Source organism: Platichthys flesus, chromosome 22 (genome assembly GCF_949316205.1).
Source record: "Platichthys flesus chromosome 22, fPlaFle2.1, whole genome shotgun sequence".
Taxonomy (NCBI): Eukaryota; Metazoa; Chordata; class Actinopteri; order Pleuronectiformes; family Pleuronectidae; genus Platichthys; species Platichthys flesus.
In genome coordinates, this window is record NC_084966.1 from 6,202,125 (window position 1) to 6,224,305 (window position 22,181).

Genomic DNA, 22,181 nt, shown 5'->3' on the forward strand with positions numbered 1-22,181 from the left:
GAAGCAGCAGTTTAATGTCTACTGTTTATCTGGAGATACGCAGCGGCAACAGTGGCACCTCATCACCTCAGGAGAGCCACGCAGTGTCCTATCAGAGCAACGGCCTCATCGTTAAAATCTCATTTCCAACAACTCCACGTTTGGAAAATGCAGAGGTAACAGAAAACATAATTCCAATTGTTGTATTCTCTCCGGAGGTAAAAACAAGTTATTTTCCAAGTGCTTAGTGCAGCGTTGGTGTGCGTGGCAGGGATACATATTTCACCTCCATCTTTAAGGGTAGTTTTCAGTGTTTTGTCTTTTCGGTTTGGTTGGATCAGGAGTGATAGAACAAGACCAATGGACAGATCGGATCAATAATGATATCGATGAAATTCAGATCCACCGACATTTTGATGAAGAATTGCATTGGGGCTTACCTCTGTCAAACCCAGCACCCCCTCATATAAAAGGAGTAAAAACTGAACCATTTTTCTGCACATTCTCTGACTCATAGCTCAACAATTACCATGTGCAAATTACTGACAGTACTTTCTAATCTCAGAGCTTTTATTCTTGAGAGATATTTCCTTTTTGAAAATTACTCTTTTGGCCTCTTTTCCTTCATTGTTCACAGCATCAAGAAAAGACCAGGGAGCAGCAGAGAGGTGGTCAACCTCGGGACATTGTGGATTCAAAAGAACACTCAGGAAACTGAATTCAATTATTTCTGCCCCGAAAACAATTTAACAGGGATATTTATTTTTAAGAGTGACAAGCTAAGGCCTTCTAACAACAGAGCTTTACCGATGTACATAGCTGAGGTCATAGTACATCTCCACCACCATCAACTACATGTTGGGGCTAGAGGGGCAAAGGACATGCTACACGCAGGACACATGAACTGGGATTTGTAAACTGTAATACAACCTAATCTTATGTCAACAAATGTGCAAACCACCATTGTTCCATACTTCAAAGTGAATGAGAAATACTATTAAAGCCCAAAATGGCCTGATCACATATGATAAATGCATGTACACGGGTGCCAACGATGCATGAACTCCAACACTGAACCACAAATCAAAACGGCATGCGGAAGGTCTTTCTTCAAATGAAATCCATGTGTGTTCTTTAAGGTTAATATCAATAAAACTGATCTCAATACAAAAAAAGCCACTGGGTGCTGTATCTATGGCTTGTACACATTTCTGTCGTGTTCATACATTTCAGAAACTGATGTCAGCCTCATTGGCACAGAGGACATTGAATGTCATGCAAATTATCTGTTATCCTTATAATGCTGATTTCTTTTATGGCAGAAATATGGAACTTGATTGACCGACATCCTGTTCTTGTAAAATGTGTGACGCAGAAATAAACAAGTTACATGCAGAGCTCCGCTGCAGATTATTCTGCAGTTACATAGAGCAGTGCTTTTGTAGCAAAGAGCAGGTTGAAAACTATAAACATTTGAATATTTATAGGAGGCTATGATCCAATTATCCTCAAAGGGAAAGCAACAGATCATCTAAATTACTAACTCTACAAGAAAAAAAATCTTATTTAAGGATTTATCTAGCCAACAGGAATTTGGGGAGACTGAGCAATCAGTGCTAAAATTATTATAACAATTATTGTGCAGAAAAACACCAATTAAGTCCTTCTGTAGTGTTTTGACGCAAAAGCCAGATACCTGTGATAGACGCAATGGTTGTACTATGATAATATCACATCAGCAACTGTACCAGATCAGCTTCATCAATAAGGGAAAAAAACAAGAAACGGAAATAGATCAGAAATGCATCGTGAATATAATCCACCCTGCTGCACTAATTCTGCCCCTCATCACAATCGATGTAAAGGAGAAGTGACTTCATAAATTACAAAGGAGAGAAATGTGGAAACGTCACTGCAGTCTCTGATGTCTGTGAATCTGAGACATGACTACAAAAACGGAGTGAGCTTCATATATTTTTCGGGGCATGCGAAGGTAAATCTGATTTATTTGATAAGGTGAAAGTTGAAAATTGAAACAATCAAGAAAGAGGAAAAATATGCAGCACTGCTACACACATATTTTGGAAGAGAAGAAACTGTTTCTGGCACATGTGTTGGGGTAAAGCAACACAATCCAGCTGCAAACTTCATACAAGCAGTGCGTGAGAGGCAAAGGACTAGCAGTAAAGAAAGATAATGCACAAAACGTCAGAAATACAGGCACTGGAGAGTTACAGCAATGCAGTCTAAGCAAGGGGGGGGGAGGATAAAAAAACAAAACAAAAAAGAAATCACATCAAAATGGCAAGTGGGAGACACAGCCAAAGGTTCTTGAGTAACTGAGTTTGGGGTCCATTAAGGATGGCAGCTTATGTAAATGAAAGTGTTCCATCCAAAATCTATGTCCAAATATTAAAAGAATATGATCAGACTAAGTAGCTTGTGTGCATTTTCATCTCATGGTTAAGTAGTAGTTTGTTCTCCTATGACCTAGTATTTTTAAAGTGGTTCACACAGAGATATTGTTTTACATGTTTTACAGGAAAATAGCAACTATTTCATGGGAGGGATCATGGGAGCTGAACGCATGGTATTCACATTGTCTGTTTACCCAAACTTCACCTTGCCGTCCACGACAGCAAACTGAGCTTCTATCAACTAGCTGTTGCAGTGGCTTCTAAACTTGAACCACCGGCTCGTGACGCAGATCAGAAAACAGCCACTTCAAAAGGGATACAACTGAGGCGTAACACAATTTGGATTGTCGTAAATTCTCCACCTAGCCCTGTACCGACGCTGAGCCTTGATTCTTTACAGTGTCAAATAGACAATGTTGATTAAAAACAATAACAGTGAGAGGATAATATTTGTCAGGCCTGCACAAATCAATGGAACTTAATCTCAGCCCACACGTTAATAGACAAGAAAAACGTGCTGAACCCGAACGTGCATCAGAACAGTCCAAGTCTTAATGTGATCTAATGTCTGGTCAATTCTAAGCACAGCAAACATTATGTGTATCCATATAAAGCCTGAGGCAGGTGACACCAGGAATCAGATTCTCAGGTGCATTTAGATCTGCCATTAAACAGTCAAATGTAAATGTGTGTCAGCCACACAGATAAAGTAAAGCTGTTATCGTCACCTTGAATACAGACAGTGTTTGGGATCTGTTTTCATGTATGATGCACAAAGTGAGAAGTTCATATCCACAACTGTCCCTGAACCAATTCTGACCACGAATCCTGGTGCATTCTTATGCATTTGAATCTGCGTTTAGAGCTGTATACCTGTGATCAGACCCTTGGCAATGCATTAAGTGCTTTGTGAGGAGGGTCTGTCATTTGCTGTCATATAAAGCAGGGATTAAGTGCAGGTAGCAATGCCTGCACAGGGCATGTACGGTCTGTGGAGCATGATCAAAAAAGGGGAATACACTGAAAACTGCAATAAAGCAAAACACTCAAGGTATGTACTATTGCTCTTTCTGCAACTAGCTCCATTAAAGCCACTGGTTCTCAACCTAGCCTTCCCATATTGCTGTAACCCTATGCTACAGCCTGGGCTAGCTTAAAGGGTAAATTAGCCCTAATGTCCTGCAGCAGCCTTCAAAGTTGACAGCCGTACAAGTTGGCGAGCAAGATGCCACAGGACACGACTTCCCCCCCCCACCAAAGCTGGAGAGCACGCCAACCAGCTACTGTGCACACAACCAGATCGACCATAGGTGCCTGAGCGTTGGTAGATGGGCTAATTAGCTTGGTGACCATTAGCCAAGGCAGCCCATCAACTGTGCCAAGTATTGCTTTATTAGGGCTTTGGCAACAACCGTGTGGAGCACGGGGCTGTTCGCTGGATCACCGGGCGAGACGTGCAGCCCGAGCCCCCTCGCCTGCGGGCCTCCGTGTGGGAAACGGACCGTGTCAACAAGCGACATGGGTCCTGTCTGACTGGGCTTTTTGATGCATTGGACACAGCATCCGAAATAGCTGGGGGTTAGCATGCCAAGCGTCAGCTGTCTAGCTCCCGTTAGCCTGCTAGCTAGCTTGTTGTAACGATAATGAATAGGTGGGGGAGAGCTCGGCTACGCTAGCGACATTTTGGCGTTTGATTGGCGAACCGCAGCAGGGGCCGCGCTCGTCGAGGGGCCCGCGGTCCCCGTTCCGTGCTCGAATTGTCGAAGTGAAAAGCGACCAGGCCCCGCGCAGGGGGTTGGAGCCAAAGGGGCCAGGGCCAGGGCCGAGTTAGCACGGGTTAGCTTAGCATGCTAGCTAGCAGTAGCCCGTGCAAACCCGTTGCGTTCGCAGGGAGCGAGAGAGAGGGTGAGAGAGGGAGAGAGGGGGTGGGGGGGAGCGAAGAAGAAGAAGAGGCAGAAGCGAGAGACGCTTTTCAGGCACTAACGTTTCTGTCTGCGTCAAATCAACCCGGGAGCCGTGCGTCCTTACCCGGGCGTGCCGGCGAGCGCGTCCCGCTGCTGGAGCCGTGCGGCAAGCGAGCGACGGTGTTGTTTGTGAGCCCGGGGAGAAAGAACAAGAAGAAGAAGCCTACCCATTAGTTCTCCTGCCTCCGCTGGTTCTCCTACACTGGGAGATTGGGAATGATGGAGAGCCGCACTGCGCATGCGCCCGGGCAGGAGCAAGCCCGCAGATGGGTGCGAGGTGATGCACGTTTTTCATCCAGGGGCTCGGTGACACATGAACCCTGCGCAGCCCCCCCACATGAACATGTACCGTCAGAGAAAGTACTGTCTGCCAAAAGTACTTCGTACTTCGTACAGTTAAAGTACTCGAAACAATAGTATAAACACGTGAAGCACATTCGATCTTTGTTTATTTTCTGCAAGAACTCTTAAAGCTCTTTAGGTGAAAGCGATCTATTGGGAGAAATTGAATATAACATAATCCTCATGATGTTTGCACTGATCTTATAAATTGTTTTCCTCACCCTACAATGTGTTCTTTATATTTACATTGGTAGCAAGTCCTCTCTATCGGGGCCTCCATGTTTTTTTTTACAAAAACCCGACTGGAAAAACTAAACACCTTTTCAGTTTTTATGTTTTTTGGAAGGGGAGGCTGAGTTGAGGGGTATTCAGCTGCAACATGCAACATGCAACTTCACCACTAGATGTCACTACATTCTACACACTGAACCTTTAAACAAGACTGGATTAATTGGATTTCAATAACTGAAACCCTGGAAGAGATTAAACTCATTTAAACCCTCTCACATAATGTAAATATTCAACTATAACTGTCTTATTGTATTATTATTACAGTATGCATGAACATGTATAAGTTTATTTCAATAACTCATGCATAATGCACAAAGCCAGTTACAGGTTCTCCTGCAATCATCCTGGGCCACTCCACTTTACTCAAGTAATAATTCTGTCTGCAATGAAATATGTATATTATACGGACACATACCAGCAGTATGATTTTTAGATACACATCCACCAAAGTGATTCTTCAAACACATAAACCTCCTTATTAAACAGACACATAATTTCTCGGGACAAGGTAGTATTCAAATTGAATTTTCACACGTAGAGCTTTAAATAACATCCCCTAATTATTGTGATAAAACTGATTAATATAATAATCGCATGAGCAGGGGATATTTTGCTAATAGCTTGGAGGTATTGTGTCACGTTTAATGAGGCACAATGTGTTAACAAGATGATTAAACTATTAACGTAAATTGTTGTAATGTTGATAATTAATTACTTTAACTGGAAGGTTTGACAACTTTTATCACCGGCTGTAACACCTCAAGTCTTTCATCGACCATCACGCTAAAATAATTAAAGCCAATGAACAGATTCTCAAAAAAAAAACCACCTACTTTCTTTTTACAGGAATATTATAATCATATTATAGGAGATAGAGAAACAAACAAACCAATGATATCCAAATTACAACCAAGGAATTCTCAGTCAGAGGCCCTTGAGCAAGCAACTGCTGTTTTTTAATTATTTCCCAGATAATTCAGCTTATCTATGATCTGTGTTTACATGTATGACAATCTGAAAATAATAAAACAGTTGCAAAGCAATTTAATTTCCTTAAAAGGAAGTAAATAAATAAATGAAACTCATGAATTAAGTGAGGTGGAGTGAAAAGAAGATGCAACTTACTGTGCAAATGCCTGAATTTCTGTGTGAAGGTCAAACCTGAGGAGATGTTCAATTAATCCTGTGTATGGCTGCTGTAAAAAGGGTCGCTTCATGTATTTTTAAGGGCAAACACGGAGCCGAATGTGCTAGCGGAGAGTCGTATTTCAGAATAATGGGACAGGCCGAGCAGGAGCGCAGACTGGGAGACGATTTGCGAGATATCTGGTGTTTTATTGTGCTTTTTTCATCAGTCAACCAAAAGCCACGGGAGGCGTTTAAGTATCTCCAGAGCTTCATCATCATTGTGGGAGAGTAAGAGATGTTGATCTGCAGGCGAGCCGCGAGCCATTCAGATGAAACATGCCTCCTAATTTTACCAAAAACCTTGGCGGTGGTGGCAGTTATGGCCTTTTGGATATTTAATACATCTTATTCCTAATTATGCATAATTACCACCATTAGAGGAGCTATTTTTAATGCTATGCATCACATCTCCACATTAAGTCACAATGACATAGATATTTCCTACAATTGTTGTTCTTATTTTCATTGATTGAGTCCTGATTGGATTTTGTTTGCCCAAAGAAAGCAAAAGAGGTTGGAGATGGAATATAAATCCTGTAATACAAACAAAATAATGTAGTTTGCATGGTGATGGACAATTGAACAATAAACATTGACAACAATTAAATTATTTAAATGGTGTGTGTTAATTAATTGGACAATTATAATGTAGGCCTACTTGTTGGGAGACAAATTATTGTGTGTGTGTGTCTGTCTCATTCCATGCTGCTGTTGGTGCACATTTCAGAGATTTTCTACTTTACTACATATATTTGACAGCATTACTTAAAAGTTACTTTTATATTTTTGGATTTTAGATACTGGATGATTTAACATGCTTTAAAAACCTATTGTTAGAGAATAAGCCAGTAGTTTCCAGACTTGGCTTCTGATGCCTTACAAGTTCACAGTGTGGGACACATTCATTTAATATAATTCTGATGTGTTTTTAATGACCAATAGGCCACACTATTGTTATTTTAAAAGCCACAAGCTGAAGAAGACTATGAGTTGATGTTGAAAGCTCCAGAAAAAGATAGTAAGTAGACATTTAAACACAATTTAAAACTATGAAAGGTGAATGATTACTATTTACATTCTGCGCAGAACTTTACATTTAACTGTAGCTGAAATTATTTACTTCCTGTATTTGCAGCTAATTTCTAATCAAACAATGAGGCTTAGGCTACTTGTTAGATGAAGATTTCTAAATAAAGGACACAAGCAAATGTCATATTTAAGGATTTTTTTTAAAGGCAAGTTAAAAATATAGCTTCTTCCTGTTTTATTCTCCATTCCGCCCCTCAGCCAATCAGCGCGCGTAGATTATTCAACACAGGAAGTCGTCATCTTTGGCAAAGCAGAATTCCCGCGAAGACTCAGATTTCTCAGTACGTAAGCTACTGTATTCTTTAAGTTTGTGTCTTCATTATTTTGTTGTGTTCACGTTGTTGAACGTTAACGTAACCGCATGATCTGAGTGATTTCTACTAATGTGCTTCTGCACCGTCCGGACGACATCGTGAAAAAGTGATACCAAACTCCATTCAGAAATGATAATAGATTAGATTCTCTTTTCACTCTGTTAAACACTGATTCAGTGCTGAGTACGAAACGCGATTGCTTCTAAATGATAACTCTGTGCTTGATAATTCGGCATGAATAGCATCTGCTTAGGCTACAGGAGTTCGACTTGAGTGTTGAGTCCAACTGTATTATGAGCAAAACGTGTGCCGCATCAGACAGTTATTTAAAGGGAAATGTCATTCAAACTAATGTATATTGCTGCGTTACTCATGTGCCGAATTGAACGGTATTTTGTTCTTATTAGTGACAGGCATGAATTTGTGGCACAGCTTTGACGCTTAGGTGCAAAAACGTGATTATATATTGATTTGACGAATACTGAAAGGGAGTTCGGTGGAAATGTGTCAACGTCCTGCATATGGTCTGTAAGAGGAGCCGACGCTGTTGCAACCACTGGGTCAGAGCATTTAAATGGGATTTAGGTGCAGTTCCTCCATCTGATATAATATTAAGGATTATATCTTACTTGCAAGAGACAGAAGGTCAAACAATGACCTGGAAAGTTACTTTGAGATATTCTTTACATAATGTATTTAAACCGATGAACAACTTTTGTCGTTCCCAGCATCATGAGTAAGAGGAAGGTGCAAGATGCTCATCTGCCAGTGGGAGAATGCATCACAGAGGTTGGTATCATCCAGTATTTATCCTCTGTTTAAAGTTATTCCCACACTCAAGTTCTACCACGCAGTAATACCTTGATCATGTGCCACTGTGATGACTTAACACCGCTTAATTTACAGGTTCAGAAGATGTTAAGGGAGCGGCTCTGCCATCAGCGGCTCCCTGACAAGCCGGAGGGAGTAGAAGCTCAACACAGGTACGTTTATTTACGTCTGAAAACTAACGTGTTCCTTCAAAGCTTCTTATTCCTTTAAATCCCCACGAGCAGGAAACTGGACTTTTTGGCACTTTTTCTAAAAATTACAATTTGTTGATTATTAAACCAGCTGCTGATAAATATTTTGTCCATTCAAAGGAGTGGTGTCGCTGAGAAGGTTCATCACAGAATCAAAGAAAACCTCTTGAATGCTAAAATAGAAACTGTAGTAGAAGTGTCATCTATATATAAAAATAAAAAACAGAGGACGTGGAGCTCAGTGACCCAGTTCAGTCTTACCTGGCTGACAGCACTGTCCCAGTTTGCTGGTTGGAAAAGCTCCCAGACGACTCCTTCACAACACGAGCATCTGGGGTGTTGCTCAGGGAGTGAAATCCACCTCCGAACACTGAGGATTTAACAGCTAGTGCATTAGATAAAGCAGGTAGTTTAATTACTAATGCATATATTGCAAGTGGAGGAGCATCATGGGAATTGTAGTCAAAAAAACGTGTGTCTTCTCTTCAGGCACCTCCTGGAGCTGCTGAAGCGCACGGCCATCCACGGGGAGAGTAACTCGGTGCTAATCGTCGGCCCCAGGGGAGCAGGGAAAACGATGGTGAGCCTCGCTAGACGGCCTGAAATAGGATGATGAATTGTTTTTGAAAGTTGTTCAAATCCCAGGGCAGCGGTTATGTCTGACGGCATCCCTGTTTGTGTGTTGTGGGTCTGCAGCTGCTCAGGTGTGTGTTGAGAGACCTGCTGGAGGACAAAGAAGCACAGACGAGCCTGCTACAGGTTCATCTCAACGGTACAGGCTCCTCACCACACCTCATTCTATTTAGTCACAATTCAACGGCTCCAAAATATGCATGTATATATGATCTGATCTTTTTCTCGGTAGGTCTCCTGCAGACCGACGACAGAATAGCACTTAAAGAAATAACACGGCAGCTCCACCTAGAAAACGTCGTCGGAGATAAAGTGTTTGTAAGTAATAAAGAGTTTTTGTTTGTTCAGTGATTTTCTCATTGATATTAACAATTAAAAATGCCACAAAAACACATTGCTGCTTCTTTTCAGGGGAGTTTTGCAGAAAATCTGGGTTTCCTGCTGGAGGCACTAAAGAAAGGTGTTGTTTTAATCTGAATTACAGACATTTAAAGTATTATTTATTGTGTCAGCTCATGATGAAAGGTAGGTTTTTTTGCCAATGTCGTCCAGGTGATCGCAGCAGCAGCCGCCCGGTGCTCTTCATCCTGGATGAGTTCGACTTGTTCGCCCACCACAAGAACCAGACCCTGCTCTACAACCTGCTTGACGTTTCCCAGTCCGCCCAGGCCCCCATCTGCGTGGTCGGCATCACCTGCAGACTGGTGAGCCTCCGAACATTCCCTCATTTCCCACAGACTGACTCTCCACGGTCCCTGAAGTACATCTGCGATCGTCTACTTTTACTTTTCAGGATGTCCTGGAGCTGCTGGAGAAGCGGGTGAAGTCGCGGTTTTCCCACCGTCAGATCCACCTGCTGAGCAGCGCCACGCTGGCTCAGTACGTGGAGCGGGTCCAGACCCAGCTCAGCGTGCCGGATGATTTCCCCGACACGAAGTTTGCCCAGGAGTGGAACGACAGTATCAAGGTGAAACGAGGAACTCACAGATGGCGGAAGGGTTTAGCTCTAAAGTCTAAAAACATCACATCCTCCTTTTTACTAAAGAATAGTTTTATCAAAGGTTACAGGTTTATACATGCTGCGACCTGTTCTACATACTCCACCTTTCTCCTGCAGGTTTTGTGCGAGGACAAATCAGTCGAAGAGGTTTTACAGAGACACTACAACTCCAGCAGAGACTACCGTTCAATGCACATGTTGCTGGTGAGAGTAACACACACCTTGTAAATACCATCTGCTGTTTGCAAGCAGGTCAACACTTTATTTACACGAAACATCTGTATTTCTTATTCCTTTATTTGCCTCCCAGATGTTGTGTCTGAGTCGCGTCTCCGTCGCCAAACCTGCCATCAAACCTGCCGACCTCCTGGAGGCCAGCAGGCTGTGTTTCGCCGACGCCAAGGCCAATATGCTCCATGGTAAAACCCTCAAATGAAAAGAGGGGTCTTAAGTGACACTTGGCAGTTTGCATTGTTATTAATACTCCCCCCCCCCCCCCCACCCCCCACCCCCCCCTTATTTTATAGGTCTGTCCATCTTGGAGCTGTGCCTGATCATCGCCATGAAGCACCTGAACGACCTGTACGAGGGAGAGCCGTTCAACCTGCAGATGATTCACAACGGTACAAGGGCCTGGTTTTTGGTTTGTCACTCAAATGGCTCTTGGGGCAAATAGACGTTCTGCTTTTAGCACTTGCAAGGACAAGAAGAGCCATTTGTGTGGGTTTAATTAACCAATTGTCTAAAGGAGGATGCAGGGCGTAAAAACTACAAAATAAAAGCTTTTTAGCTGTGATGCTGAAAATGTATGACTTATTATTTGACCTGTCGACTCTACGTCCTTTCATTCAGAGTTTAAGAAGTTCCTGCAGAGGAAGTCAAACTCCATGTACAACTTTGAGCAGCCGGTCATCATGAAGGTCCGTATTTGTCAAATCTTTTCTTCATTTAAGGAGATTTAGAAAGAAATATAATCCCAAAGCAACAGCTCACTTCAGCCTTTATCCCCCTCAGGCCTTCGAGCACTTGCAGCAGCTGGAGTTGATCCGACCGGTCGACGGCTCCTCGGCCAAAACCCAGAGGGAGTACCAGCTGATGAGACTCATGCTGGACCACAGTCAGATCATGGACGCTCTGCAGAAGTACCCACAATGCCCCACCGAGGTCAAGCAGTGGGCCATGTCAGCGTTCGGTTAGATGTTTGGAAAAGAAGATCATAAAGAAACAAGCTGTTTATGTTTCTGGGATTTTTCTGGGATCAAATCAATATTAAGTTCCGAAGTGAAAATGAGGACAGCCAGAACCAAGCACTGGAATTAAAACTGACTGTGTAATCTACTCAACCATTACATTTGTTTCATATCAGGAGTTTTCTTAATGTATTAAATGATAAACTATCACTAAATAAAAAGTGTAGTCATTGATTTGCAGATGAGAAAGTAGGTCAAGTGCATCCGATTGGCTGGAAGGGTTTATCTGCTCAATGCTGCCATCAAGTGGGGGAATTCTGTAGCGGGAGGACAAACCCTGAGAAAACATGGAACATACTGTACATATATGCAGTAAACATGTCTATTAATAACAGTCAGAGCACCAGGTCTCTTATAGGAATATGTAGAGTTCAACATGCTTTAGTTTGAAAAGACAAAACAGCCTTAAATTCAATTTGCGTAAGTCTCAGTAATTAGATTGTAATTCTGTTTCATATGGTATTATTTTAAAAGCAAAATCTTGTATGAAAGTCAACAAACTGTAAATTTTTTAAAATTCTAATAAAATAAATGATTAAAAGTTGCACTACCACCGTATTGAAATATAAAGTGTTTAGTAATTTGAACTCGTTTTGTAGATAATGTAGTTACTCTGCATTTATTTTAATAACCTTTATTCATCATAACCGTAATGGTCCATTTTCAAATTACTTTCTTTTGGAGATATCCTCTAAGGGTGGTGTAATGAATTATTATAAAGTTATTATATAGTTTAGTTTGATTTAGAGTATCACTGCAGAAGTTGATCTGTAGAAATATGAACTATTGTAAAAGTAAAAATAAAGTCCAAAGAAAACTGTCAAATCAAAAGCTTCTTAGCTGCAGTTGCCAATAAACACAAGTACGAGTCAGACAATGTGTTCAAGTCAGTGAAAAAAAGAAAGGCATCAACATTCACAATCTAAAAACACATTTATTTACATCACATGGATCTCTTCAGCTGATAAAAACCATGGCCGGCAGACATGAGCCGGGAGTCACAGCGCTGATCAAGGATCAATTCTGTCTCCTCTGTGATAATGAGTCCAGGGGTTTCTGAATGTTTTCCTTCTACTATAATACTTGGCAAAGGGAATTTCCCTTTTCTCTGAACCTCCCTCGTCCCTTCACTGGGAGGCCACAAGGTCAGAGGTCAGGGTGAGAAACCCTGGCGCTGGTAAAGCCTCAACTCTTGCTCAAGAACACGAAGAGGGATTCTTTATGTCAATTTTTCAGTTTTGAAATTCCAGGCCTCAGTTTCTTTTGTCCTATTTTCACATTTTGATCAGTAACATAAAACGTAGAGTCTCGAGTTTGAGGAGTAAAGAAACAAGACATTTTCATCATTTAATAAAACAACCCACTGAAGTTTCCTGAACAAAATAAATGATCAGATTTATCACTTTTTCTTCCAGCTTTGAAAACCAGAAACCCTTTGAACACCATTACCGTGAGAGGCTGCATTGGCAGATCCTGGAGCAGCGATGCAACTTGAACGCCTCGAGTAATGTGGGGTCAAAAATGCTTTAGTGTTTTTTTTGTTTTGTAGAAATTTCAGGCCTGGCAACCAGACCCGTCTTGCTGCCAAGACAGTCTTGGTGGCGAGGTCACCGGAGTTCAATGTTTCCTCCAAAATTCTTACCAACGAGTGGGAAAAAAGCAGGAGATTGAGATGCTGGAATGAAATACCTGTAGTGGATGATTGTACTATCACATATGGAGTATTGCAACTGCTCTCTTCGAGAGCTTCTGGGGTTCGTCAAAATATAACCAATAGGGGGACCCGAATCGGTTCCTCACGGAACTCCTGAGGCTTATCATTCAATACATTTATTTTCTGCTGATGAATCCTTAAGTGCTTTCTTTCTTTGTTTCTTTCCAACACCAATGAGCCTCTAGCTTTCAGCTTACACAGAGCTCAACTTAAAAGTTATTTTTTCGCATAGTGACGGACATTTATCATGCAGCCGGGCCAGACCCCCCGCTGCCGAGTCAAAAAAACACAAGATAAAAGTATACATGAATGCAGAGGAAACACTGAAGTTCAACACGCACTTATAAAGATTCAGCTCAAGAGTATATAGTTGATACAGGTATTTATGTTCTCATGTCTGTACAGATCCTAGACTGCTTAAAATAGTGGGGGCAACAAGACACAAATGTTTCACTGGTAGTTTATATGCACAGCAACGTGAGGTGCTGGGCTGGAGGAGGTCGGGATAGAAAAAGACACAAAAGCCCGCGCGCAGAGAAATCCATTCATCCACCGTTTGACAACAAAGTTCAGGTGCGATATTGAGTGGAGACAGCAGGTTTGTGAGGATAGTGACGTCCTGAGGGGAACCGAGGAGATGAAGCTCGTCCTGTGACCGGATTAAAGGTGCGTGAATGGATCTCGTGCGCCGGTTTTACTCAGGGTATTTTTCTACGGCGACGGGGCACAACCACACGAAACCAGCCAGACGCAAAGCCCTCTAAAAGTTACACAGGGCCGGGCTCAATCCATCAAAGTACACACAATACTGGAATCCAGGAGGCTGAAGAACATTCATTCTCGGTCGATTTTGTCCGTAGACTGAATAGAAAGATGCATGTTACAGTTTATATTCTTTTTTTCTTTTTTAGAATTAATGAAGTTTTTCCTGAATAACAACCGAAACCCCCCCCAAACCCACCCCCCTCCCGACAACAACAACAGCAACAACGACAACCGTAAAACGTGCCAACTCTTGCAACATTATTCTGAGTTGCACCTGAGCTCTGATCCCCAAAACCTCAGGCCTGTAAATTAAAAAATAAATACAATATATCAATATGCAAGGTCACGGATTTAAAAAAGAAAGAAACAAATTAAAATGCTACAAGTTATTTGTGTGTGTGTGTGTGTTGTGTGTGTTGTGTGTATTGAAAGTCACTCCTGCAGCTGATCCTACAGAGGAGTAGGGTAGTTTGCGGCACTGGTTGCATATAACTCACTAGAACTTAGAAAAGCATAGTACTGAATCCCTGAATGGTATTTTGTCGGTTTGGGTCGGTTTCTCAGGCGCAGTTTAAACTCAAGCTGTCGAACTGAAATCAACATCTTCCACCGTTCTGGGATGGGACTGCCAACCAAATGCTGGCACGCTTTGTTTGTTGTTTGTTTGTTTGTTTGTTTAGCTGTGGCTGACAGCTTTGACAACACCCATCAGCCACTTTGGCAGGTGACCGACCGAACATCTGGCGGCTGTTTAAAAGAAATATCCACGTGGTTGTTAAAATACTGGTGAGGACATAAAGTTTGGGAGGAAAAATGGAGTTATACTCTTAATATTGCAATAGTACTACATTGCAATTCTCCTTTTAGCAACATTATGCAACTTTTTAAAGTTCAAATACTAGCTTGGACATTCGTGTGCTGGTTTTGCTGACTTGGAATTGGGAGAATGTTTCCTCTTATTAATAACATTTGATTCATTGATTGAATATTCAGCCAGGAAACTTTCAAAATATGAAGAATTCTTTTCAAAATACAGTGGCAATCTGTCTTGTTCAGGAAGCTTGGGTATAAGAGCTTTTTTGTAAATCTTTCACAGAAGATAATACATATTAGTAAAAATCCAGAAAATTCATTTGAATGGTAATTTGCTTCGTCAGTCTCAAACTTAAGAGAAACTGAGACTTTATCCCGATTCAGGAAATTGTGTATCTCTTTTCCATTGGAGGAAACTGGTAATTGTTTCCTTTTTTGTTTTGCCACACTTGCCTACTACCCCCAAAGAAATCCCTGTGAGTGAGGTAGTACTTTTTGAAGGGCTGCTGGGGTTCGTCCCTAACTCTTCATGCCTCAACGCGGACCTCCCACGGCTGTTCTGGAGACGCGGGGGAGTCGAAAGAACAGCCGCAGCAAAAGGAAGCAATATCGATGCAACTATCGTTTTGTGCTACAATAAGGAAATAAGAAGGCGATGGCTTTGACTTCCTTCAGGTTTGCTGTGTTGTTGCAATAGTCTCAAGCTCATGGAACAAACCGTCACTGAAGAGGTGAGGCAGGAGTCCAACACCCTCTCACAGAACAAAACTTATGATTATTGATTTTTCTTCCTCCATTTCCTGAATTTGTTATTAGTCAGGGCAACCTTTCAAATGAATAGTTAAGTTTTTGAAGTTGAAACTGACATAAATAAAGCAGGTATCACAGGATAGATGGGGAATAGGTAAGTGCTAAACTAATATAGCTTAGAAATTGTCCAATTGATCGTTAATCAATTACATCTTTTACTGTTTAACTTTGCTCTGGATTTCCTCAATGAAAACACGTGCATACAGAGGAAGCAGAATAAATACTGTCCTAAAAAAAAAAAAAAAGATTTGATAGAAAGATGTTTCACTCGACCTAAACAAAAAAGGACCACGCTTGATTTTAAACAGCGATGCTGCGAAACCGCCCCAGAACTTGAGGAGAGACTGCAGGTCTGCCGGCACCAGTGTTCAATGTCCCTCGGAGGAAAATAAAGACTCAAACATGTCATTGCTACCTTCACAACAATGACAAGATACAATCCGTTTTGCCTGACATCTACAAGAGTAACTAATATGGATACATAGAAATGGCACCAGGATGAGAGAGAGAAGGAGAGGTTCCTCGTCTGACTGCGGTTTATAGCCGTGCGATTTTGGTTAGTGTCAGCAGGAGAACGGACACATTAACGTCAGCCCTGTGTGAGGAACATAAAACTGAACCTAACTAGCAGTTGTTGTTGTTTTAAGCACATTTTGTATTTCGTGAAACTAAAGCAGCTCGTGTGTCGAAATGCGAGGAAACACGTGAGATTCAAGGTTGTGTCCGAAACCACTCCTCCGCGTGAACACCTTCGGACACCACTCGTTTTCCAGTGCGTCATTGTCGTCTAACAATAAAAACGTGCGGTCAGAACATACTCGGCCCATTTTCCTGCATAAATAATAAGAACACATTCAGCATCTGCTCCAACCTTCAGGTATTTCAATCAAACGCCTCTCCATTTGTCACTGCTTCTGTTGAGTGACGTCCTTTTTAGTCCCAGAAGTCACATTTCTGTTTTCGCTTTCCGCTCGTCTGTCTGTCGTTTCACTTTAATTCATAAAAAAGCTCAATACATGATGGTCTATTTAGCTCGGTTAATGGCGGTCGACTGTGCTATAATTTCCACGATGCACTGTGGTATACAATCAGTCCAATACATAGGGTAATAAAAGGATCACGAAACATTCAGACTATATAGCGAGTGATTTCAGACACGGTTGTTTCTCAGGAGCTTCAGGACCCCGATGTCCCACCACCCGTCTGTCTAGTTCAAAAGAAAACAGGAGATGAAATCTGAAGAAAGGTTGGTGTTAACACTGAAAGCAGTAGAAAGACTGGTTGGATCCAGAGTCAGAGAAAGACCTTATTTGGCTTGCTTATGAGGATGGCTGAAGCACGGAGCAACAACTTAGGCTGCGTGGGGTCAAGTTTGCAAAATCAAAAAGTGGAAACACACTTGTGAAATTATCTAGTTCTCAGGGTGAAGTCCGGACCAGATGTTTGGGGTCGACAAGGACACAACACGGCTAAACCTTAACGAGGAGAGACGAGGCGAGGAGGTGACAGCAGTAAGAATCAGCGAGGGAGGAAGAACTCCAGCCCGAGGGTGAGGATGAGGAGGGAGAGGCGGAGGGTGTGAGGAGGTGGGGGGCGAGTAGCAAAGATTCCTGAGGTGTATCAAAAAGAGAGCAGAAACTCCTGATAGTGTTTCAAAAAACAGATGTGTGCAATCAAATCAATAAAAGCAAGCTGGCTCAGCTAAATACAGGTACAATTCCAAAGTAGGGGCCCGGACACTTCCTCAAAACTGAACTTAAAATCTAATACCTTTCCAAAATGTACGATTTCTTTTGTTATTTAATCAGCGTTGTGTTTTGTTTTTTTTCTAAAGAGAATCAGATCACACACACGAGTGATTTCACAAAATGAAAAGAAAAATAAGAATAAGCTCCAAGAGTCTTGAAGCGTTCCACACCCTCGGATTTGGTACGGATACCAAACGTGAGAGGTGAGATACAAACACATATTCTGTATATTAGGATCTCATGGCCAGATTCGGCTCGTCAGCGAAAGATATCATTACTCCATCGACAGTTGACACAGCAAACCCAACAAAACTGAAGAGAGAGAGAAAAAAAAAATCACTTTAAAAAGGACAACTTCATCATGGGGGGGGGGGCGGCGTTTTTTTTGTTCTTCCTTCCCATCAGCAGAATAAAAAAATCTCAGAGAGAATTAAAACAACAGGGGGAGAAAGTTACCATTCAGTCACAAATCAGAGTGGAGCAACGACTACAAAACAGGAGACGGAGAAAGGGGAGGAGAAAGGGAGCGACACTTAATGTTATTGTTTTTTTTTCACGGTGTGTATCAGCCGCCGTGTCACACGAGGCTTTGCCCGCTCGTGTCATGGCCGGCAGCAGATTGTTTGTCACGAGGAGCCCGAGGTTGTTGAGAAGTGTGAGCTTTGACTTGTGAACAGAGGGAGAGGGACTAATTTAAACTGTGTCCATCTGAACTGAGGTATACCTGGTTGAAGGAGGTTTATGGTTTTCTTTTTTTTATCTTAAACCGTTGTAATGCTTGAAAATGGACCCCCCCCCCCCCCCACCCTCCCCTCGCCCATGCCCCTTTAAAATAAGCTTGATTACCAAGTTGTCTGGGTCCATAATACACTATGTACAGCAGCATTACACTATAAACATTCAGAAGCTGTTGCTTATTGGCAGAACGATTATCGTCTCTTCAAAAAAAAAAAACGCACACAAGAAAACAGCAAAAGTATCGAGAGCCGGGTCTTTTTTTTTTCTTCTTTTTCTTTTTTACACTAAAATGCACTGAGAGTTCCGTGAAATTCCTCCGCAAGATCCTCTTCTCTCTCTCTCTTTCTTTCTCTCTCTCTCTCTCTCTCCTTAGAAAACCGAACCGGAACAGGTCGCCCTCCTATGTATGCGTGTGTATATAAAAAACAAGACATGGTAAAAGTGTTGAGCGTCGTCGTCCCAGCATGTCGGCTCTGTCACCCGGTGACTGCGTCCGTCATCGTTAATAACCTGAATCGTTTTTTTCGCTCGGCGTGAAGAGAGCTTTGACGGTTAAAATGTTAAAATCCTTAGGCACACATATCAAAATGAGGTGGATATAAACCGATGTGGTGAGGTGGGCGCAGGGTGTTTCCTGAACGCGAGTAGCGGCCCGCACTTAAAAGGAACAACAAAAAAAAAAAAAAAAACAATGGAAGAAAGTGAGGAAAATAACCCACTACGCCAACCAACCAGGGTCGGCTGTCCATCCCCTCTTGTTGATCCGTGTTTCCTGCGAGGGCGTTCGTCGTTGCGTCTGATTGGCCGATCACAAGCTGGACTCCTTGGGCGGGAGGTCCACGTTGGTCACCATCGTGACGACGGTGACGATCTCCTCGGGGCCGATGGGGGGGGCTTGGCGCTGCATTTGGCCGATGCGCTCCTCGACGCAGCCGGCGGACAGGCGGGCCTCGGCCTCGTGGTCCCAGCAGTCCTCGATGGTTTCGCAGAGCATGGCCAGACCCTGAGGGGGGGAAGCGGATCAGTGTTATGGCCAATCAGAGCGTCTGGGATGGATTTATCCTTTGCTCTGGTTTGGGCTTTTAAAGACATAATGTTGTCCAGAGACGCTAAAAACCAAAAGAAATCTAATGCCATCCTTCCTGATTCATGGAAAATCTGACCATGTTTGATTCATTTCCTCAGATTTAAACTTATACTCAATAACATCCTATGATCGTAGAAATCACATTTCAGGTTTTATGCTACATTTTAAGACGCTCAAAAGTTCAACAACCGGGGCTCACTGCGTGTTTCTGCCAGCAGTCCCTCAGGATGGGCCGCAGCTTCTTATGCACGACCACCTCCTGCATGTCCTCCAGAGAAGGATGCTGACCGGCCTCCTCCTCGAACGGGAGCATGTACTCATCCACGGGGCCTGTTCAAGAGAATCACACGGCCAAATGTGAAACCCGGAGCAACGCGGCACACACGGGGAGAACAGTGTCTTTATTGTGGATGCAGTCGGGCTCACCGTCGGCGGCTGTGCACCGCGACGCCAGCTCCCAGAGCACGAGGCCAAACGCGTACATGTCGATGCGCAGGAAGGAGTCGCGCTGGAAGTTGATGGCGCCCTCCAGGACCTCGGGGGCCATGTAGCGCCGCGTTCCCACCTGCGGAGAACAAATTGGAGAAGTCACGACCCAGCTGGTGAACGGGCAGAGCCGGCGGAAAAGTGATGCTTGTTGCTGAGGGAGTTGTTTATTTAGTTTACAGATCAACAACAAACAAAAACAGATCGGCAAATCTGTTTAAATGACATGATTTCATAATTGTGTTTTAGCTGAAAATGTGCGGGAACATTTATGTGTCCCTGATGCTAGATTTTTGCAACAGTGCCACCTATAGGTGCTCTAAGGGAAAAGGCAGGAAAGGGGGAAGAGTAGTAAATAAATGTACTTTCCACTGAAAATTGTACCTGTCCATGCGTGTCTCCCGCAGACTTTCCAGCCTCAAACTTCAGAGCAAGGCCAAAGTCAGCTATGCAAGCTGTCATATTATTCTTCAACAGCACATTCTTAGTCTTAATGTCCCTAGGGAGCAAAAAGAAAAAAGGAAAACGCCTTCGGTGTTAGGAATCACTCGGGGCAGGGCTCCTCTCAACAGAATGTCTCGATCATCATGCCGGCCTACCTGTGAGCGATGGAGGGTTTGTGTCCGTCCTTGTGCCCGGGGATATCCTCGTGGAGGTAGGCCAGGCCGCGGGCCGCCGACTGGGCCATGAGGCAGAGCTCGTTCCAGGTCAACACGTTGGCCTTCAGGTAGTCTGTCAGCGACCCCTGGAGAGGGAGAGCAGGAAGAAACACAAAGAGGGCATTTAGAAAAGGGAGCTTTTAGGTTTTCTGATCTGTTTTTCTTCTGCAGTGTAAAGAAAGACCTGATTTGCAAATTTGATTTTAACAAATAAGATAATTAGTCTGTTCACTTATACCTAAAGGTCTTCATTTCCTGTTTTAAATTAACCGCATAATACAAATAAACTAAGATGTGAAAATAAAAATCCCAATATTTTTTTATTTACCCATAAAATATGTATAGGAGAGACTGAAGGTCTATAGTTCAGATGCCAGAGGGGTTTCTTGCCTGTGCGGGACAATGTGAGAATGAGAATGGCCTCCTGGCGCTTTAAATTCTTAGTTCACAGCAATAAATCAAATTTATCACCTGCTGGGTGTCCTCTTAAAACCACAGTGGAGCCCTTTTGTCACCTCTGTCAACAAGCCAACTGCGAGCGATATTTACTGTCCACGCTGAAGAACAGAGCTCTGATGAACGCTCTTCATTTATCTGCACGCTGTTGTGCTTTGTCATGACTGTTCTTTAATCTGTTTTTACTGAGGGAAGGTTTCCTGAGCAGAAAAGCTTTTTATGAGACCTGCTTACAATCTATACTGTTCTACTTCTTTACTTTACTTTATGAAATCTAATTAGAATCAAATATTGCAGTTTAGAAATGTAGAACACAAATTCTGCATTTGCTTCGGATGTTTCCACCTCGATCCTTTATACACCATCTTTGTTCTTGCATAACAAACGTCAATATGGTACAAGGTCACTGCTGGCAAGGGGCCACGCAGATGTAGTTCACGTAGGTGACCACTAGAGGGAAGGCAGCTCCAGGAGATGAAGGGGAGAGATTCAATCAGATCGGTGTCTGTTTTATGAAAAGATATTCCTTTGTGTGTGTGTCTGTGTGAGTCTCTGTGTGTGTACACAGTGTTTTTTCTTTTCACTTGTGAAAACTCAAGAGACAAACCAGACCCCACCCCTTTAAAAGACATCCACTGACGTCTATTAATATCGACAGATTGTCCAAAATATGAAAAGATTCAACTGCAGGGAGTTTTGAAAGAGGTGTGTATCCTTCAAGGCGAGCCACTGCATGCTACACATACGTCAAACCCTAACACAACGGGCCGCTTAGATGAATTAAACACCCGAGCATGAATCAGCTGTCAAGGAAAACGCAATCGCTCATCCAGCTCAAGCTCCGATCCAGAGCCGAGCGGAAAGGTGTCTCTCACCGTGACACCTGCTCGGGAAGGAAAGGTCGAACCTGAAGTCATGAATCCTCTGAGGACTCACAAAATAATTACAGTACATGGCTGACAAGGCACTAAAACATGTTTCAGATATATCCACGGTCATGTGACCCTTTCCTAGAACTCCTCTGGAACAAATTCCTTCAATGTCAATTCCACTTGGAGAGCTCCTACAAATCAGAGTAGCACTTTTAGACATGCTCCAGGGTTAAGTGGATTAATGTAAGGGTTGTACTGCCGGGATAAAGCCTCTTGGCCACACCCACAACCTTTAATTTTTCAGCCTTTATACACGCAGGGAGGGTTTTTTGAGGCACGCAGGGAGAAATTCTGGGCCTGGCTTGGAAAATGGGACACAAAATAAATAAAGAATCAAGCAAGTGAAGTGTACAAGTCACTCTCCACTTTGTCGGTAATGACCCTCAAAACACGGAGGGACCTCGAGCCCAGAGCGCTACAGCACACTGTGTTTGAGGCGAACAGAGCTACCTCCTCTGCATCAGCACGGCTTAACAACACAGCG

The 22,181-nt window shown here is 42.9% G+C and overlaps 2 protein-coding genes across 4 annotated transcripts in view; one reads left to right on the forward strand and one right to left on the reverse strand.

Annotated features, from left to right (window-relative positions):
* The first annotated feature begins 3,349 nt into the window (after window positions 1-3,349).
* Window positions 3,350-12,036, forward strand: orc4 (origin recognition complex, subunit 4). Of its 3 annotated transcripts, none has more exons than XM_062380931.1 (14): window positions 3,350-3,447; window positions 8,313-8,373; window positions 8,491-8,567; window positions 9,096-9,186; window positions 9,303-9,378; window positions 9,472-9,557; window positions 9,651-9,699; window positions 9,792-9,943; window positions 10,033-10,206; window positions 10,357-10,443; window positions 10,550-10,658; window positions 10,767-10,862; window positions 11,092-11,159; window positions 11,254-12,036. In XM_062380931.1, the coding sequence occupies exons 1-14, from the start codon at window positions 3,362-3,364 to the stop codon at window positions 11,434-11,436; spliced, it is 1,395 nt and encodes a 464-aa protein (XP_062236915.1). In that variant the 5' UTR covers window positions 3,350-3,361; the 3' UTR covers window positions 11,437-12,036. The 3 variants fall into 3 exon arrangements, with proteins under 3 accessions (XP_062236915.1, XP_062236916.1, XP_062236917.1); XM_062380932.1 differs by lacking the exon at window positions 3,350-3,447 and adding an exon at window positions 7,481-7,551 and having other exon boundaries at window positions 11,254-12,035; XM_062380933.1 differs by lacking the exon at window positions 3,350-3,447 and adding an exon at window positions 7,591-7,690 and having other exon boundaries at window positions 11,254-12,035.
* A 6,120-nt stretch (window positions 12,037-18,156) lies between these two features.
* acvr2ab (activin A receptor type 2Ab) overlaps window positions 18,157-22,181 on the reverse strand; it is a 36,258-nt gene continuing 32,233 nt past the window's right edge. The window contains exons 7-11 of the mRNA XM_062380934.1: window positions 20,250-20,395; window positions 20,035-20,149; window positions 19,591-19,729; window positions 19,364-19,494; window positions 18,157-19,080 (exon numbers count right to left, since the gene is read on the reverse strand). Of these exons, the coding sequence (XP_062236918.1) occupies window positions 18,886-19,080; window positions 19,364-19,494; window positions 19,591-19,729; window positions 20,035-20,149; window positions 20,250-20,395 (726 nt within the window). The 3' untranslated portion in view covers window positions 18,157-18,885. The remainder of the gene's footprint in view (window positions 19,081-19,363; window positions 19,495-19,590; window positions 19,730-20,034; window positions 20,150-20,249; window positions 20,396-22,181) is intronic.

Coding starts and splice junctions, on each gene's coding strand:
- orc4 (XM_062380931.1), top strand. CDS start 3,362: ATGCCTGCACAGGGCATGTACGGTCTGTGGAGCATGATCAAAAAAGGG. Junction 3,448..8,312: donor AATAAAGCAAAACACTCAAG/GTATGTACTATT, acceptor TGTCGTTCCCAG/CATCATGAGTAAGAGGAAGG. Junction 10,207..10,356: donor AGTGGAACGACAGTATCAAG/GTGAAACGAGGA, acceptor TTTCTCCTGCAG/GTTTTGTGCGAGGACAAATC.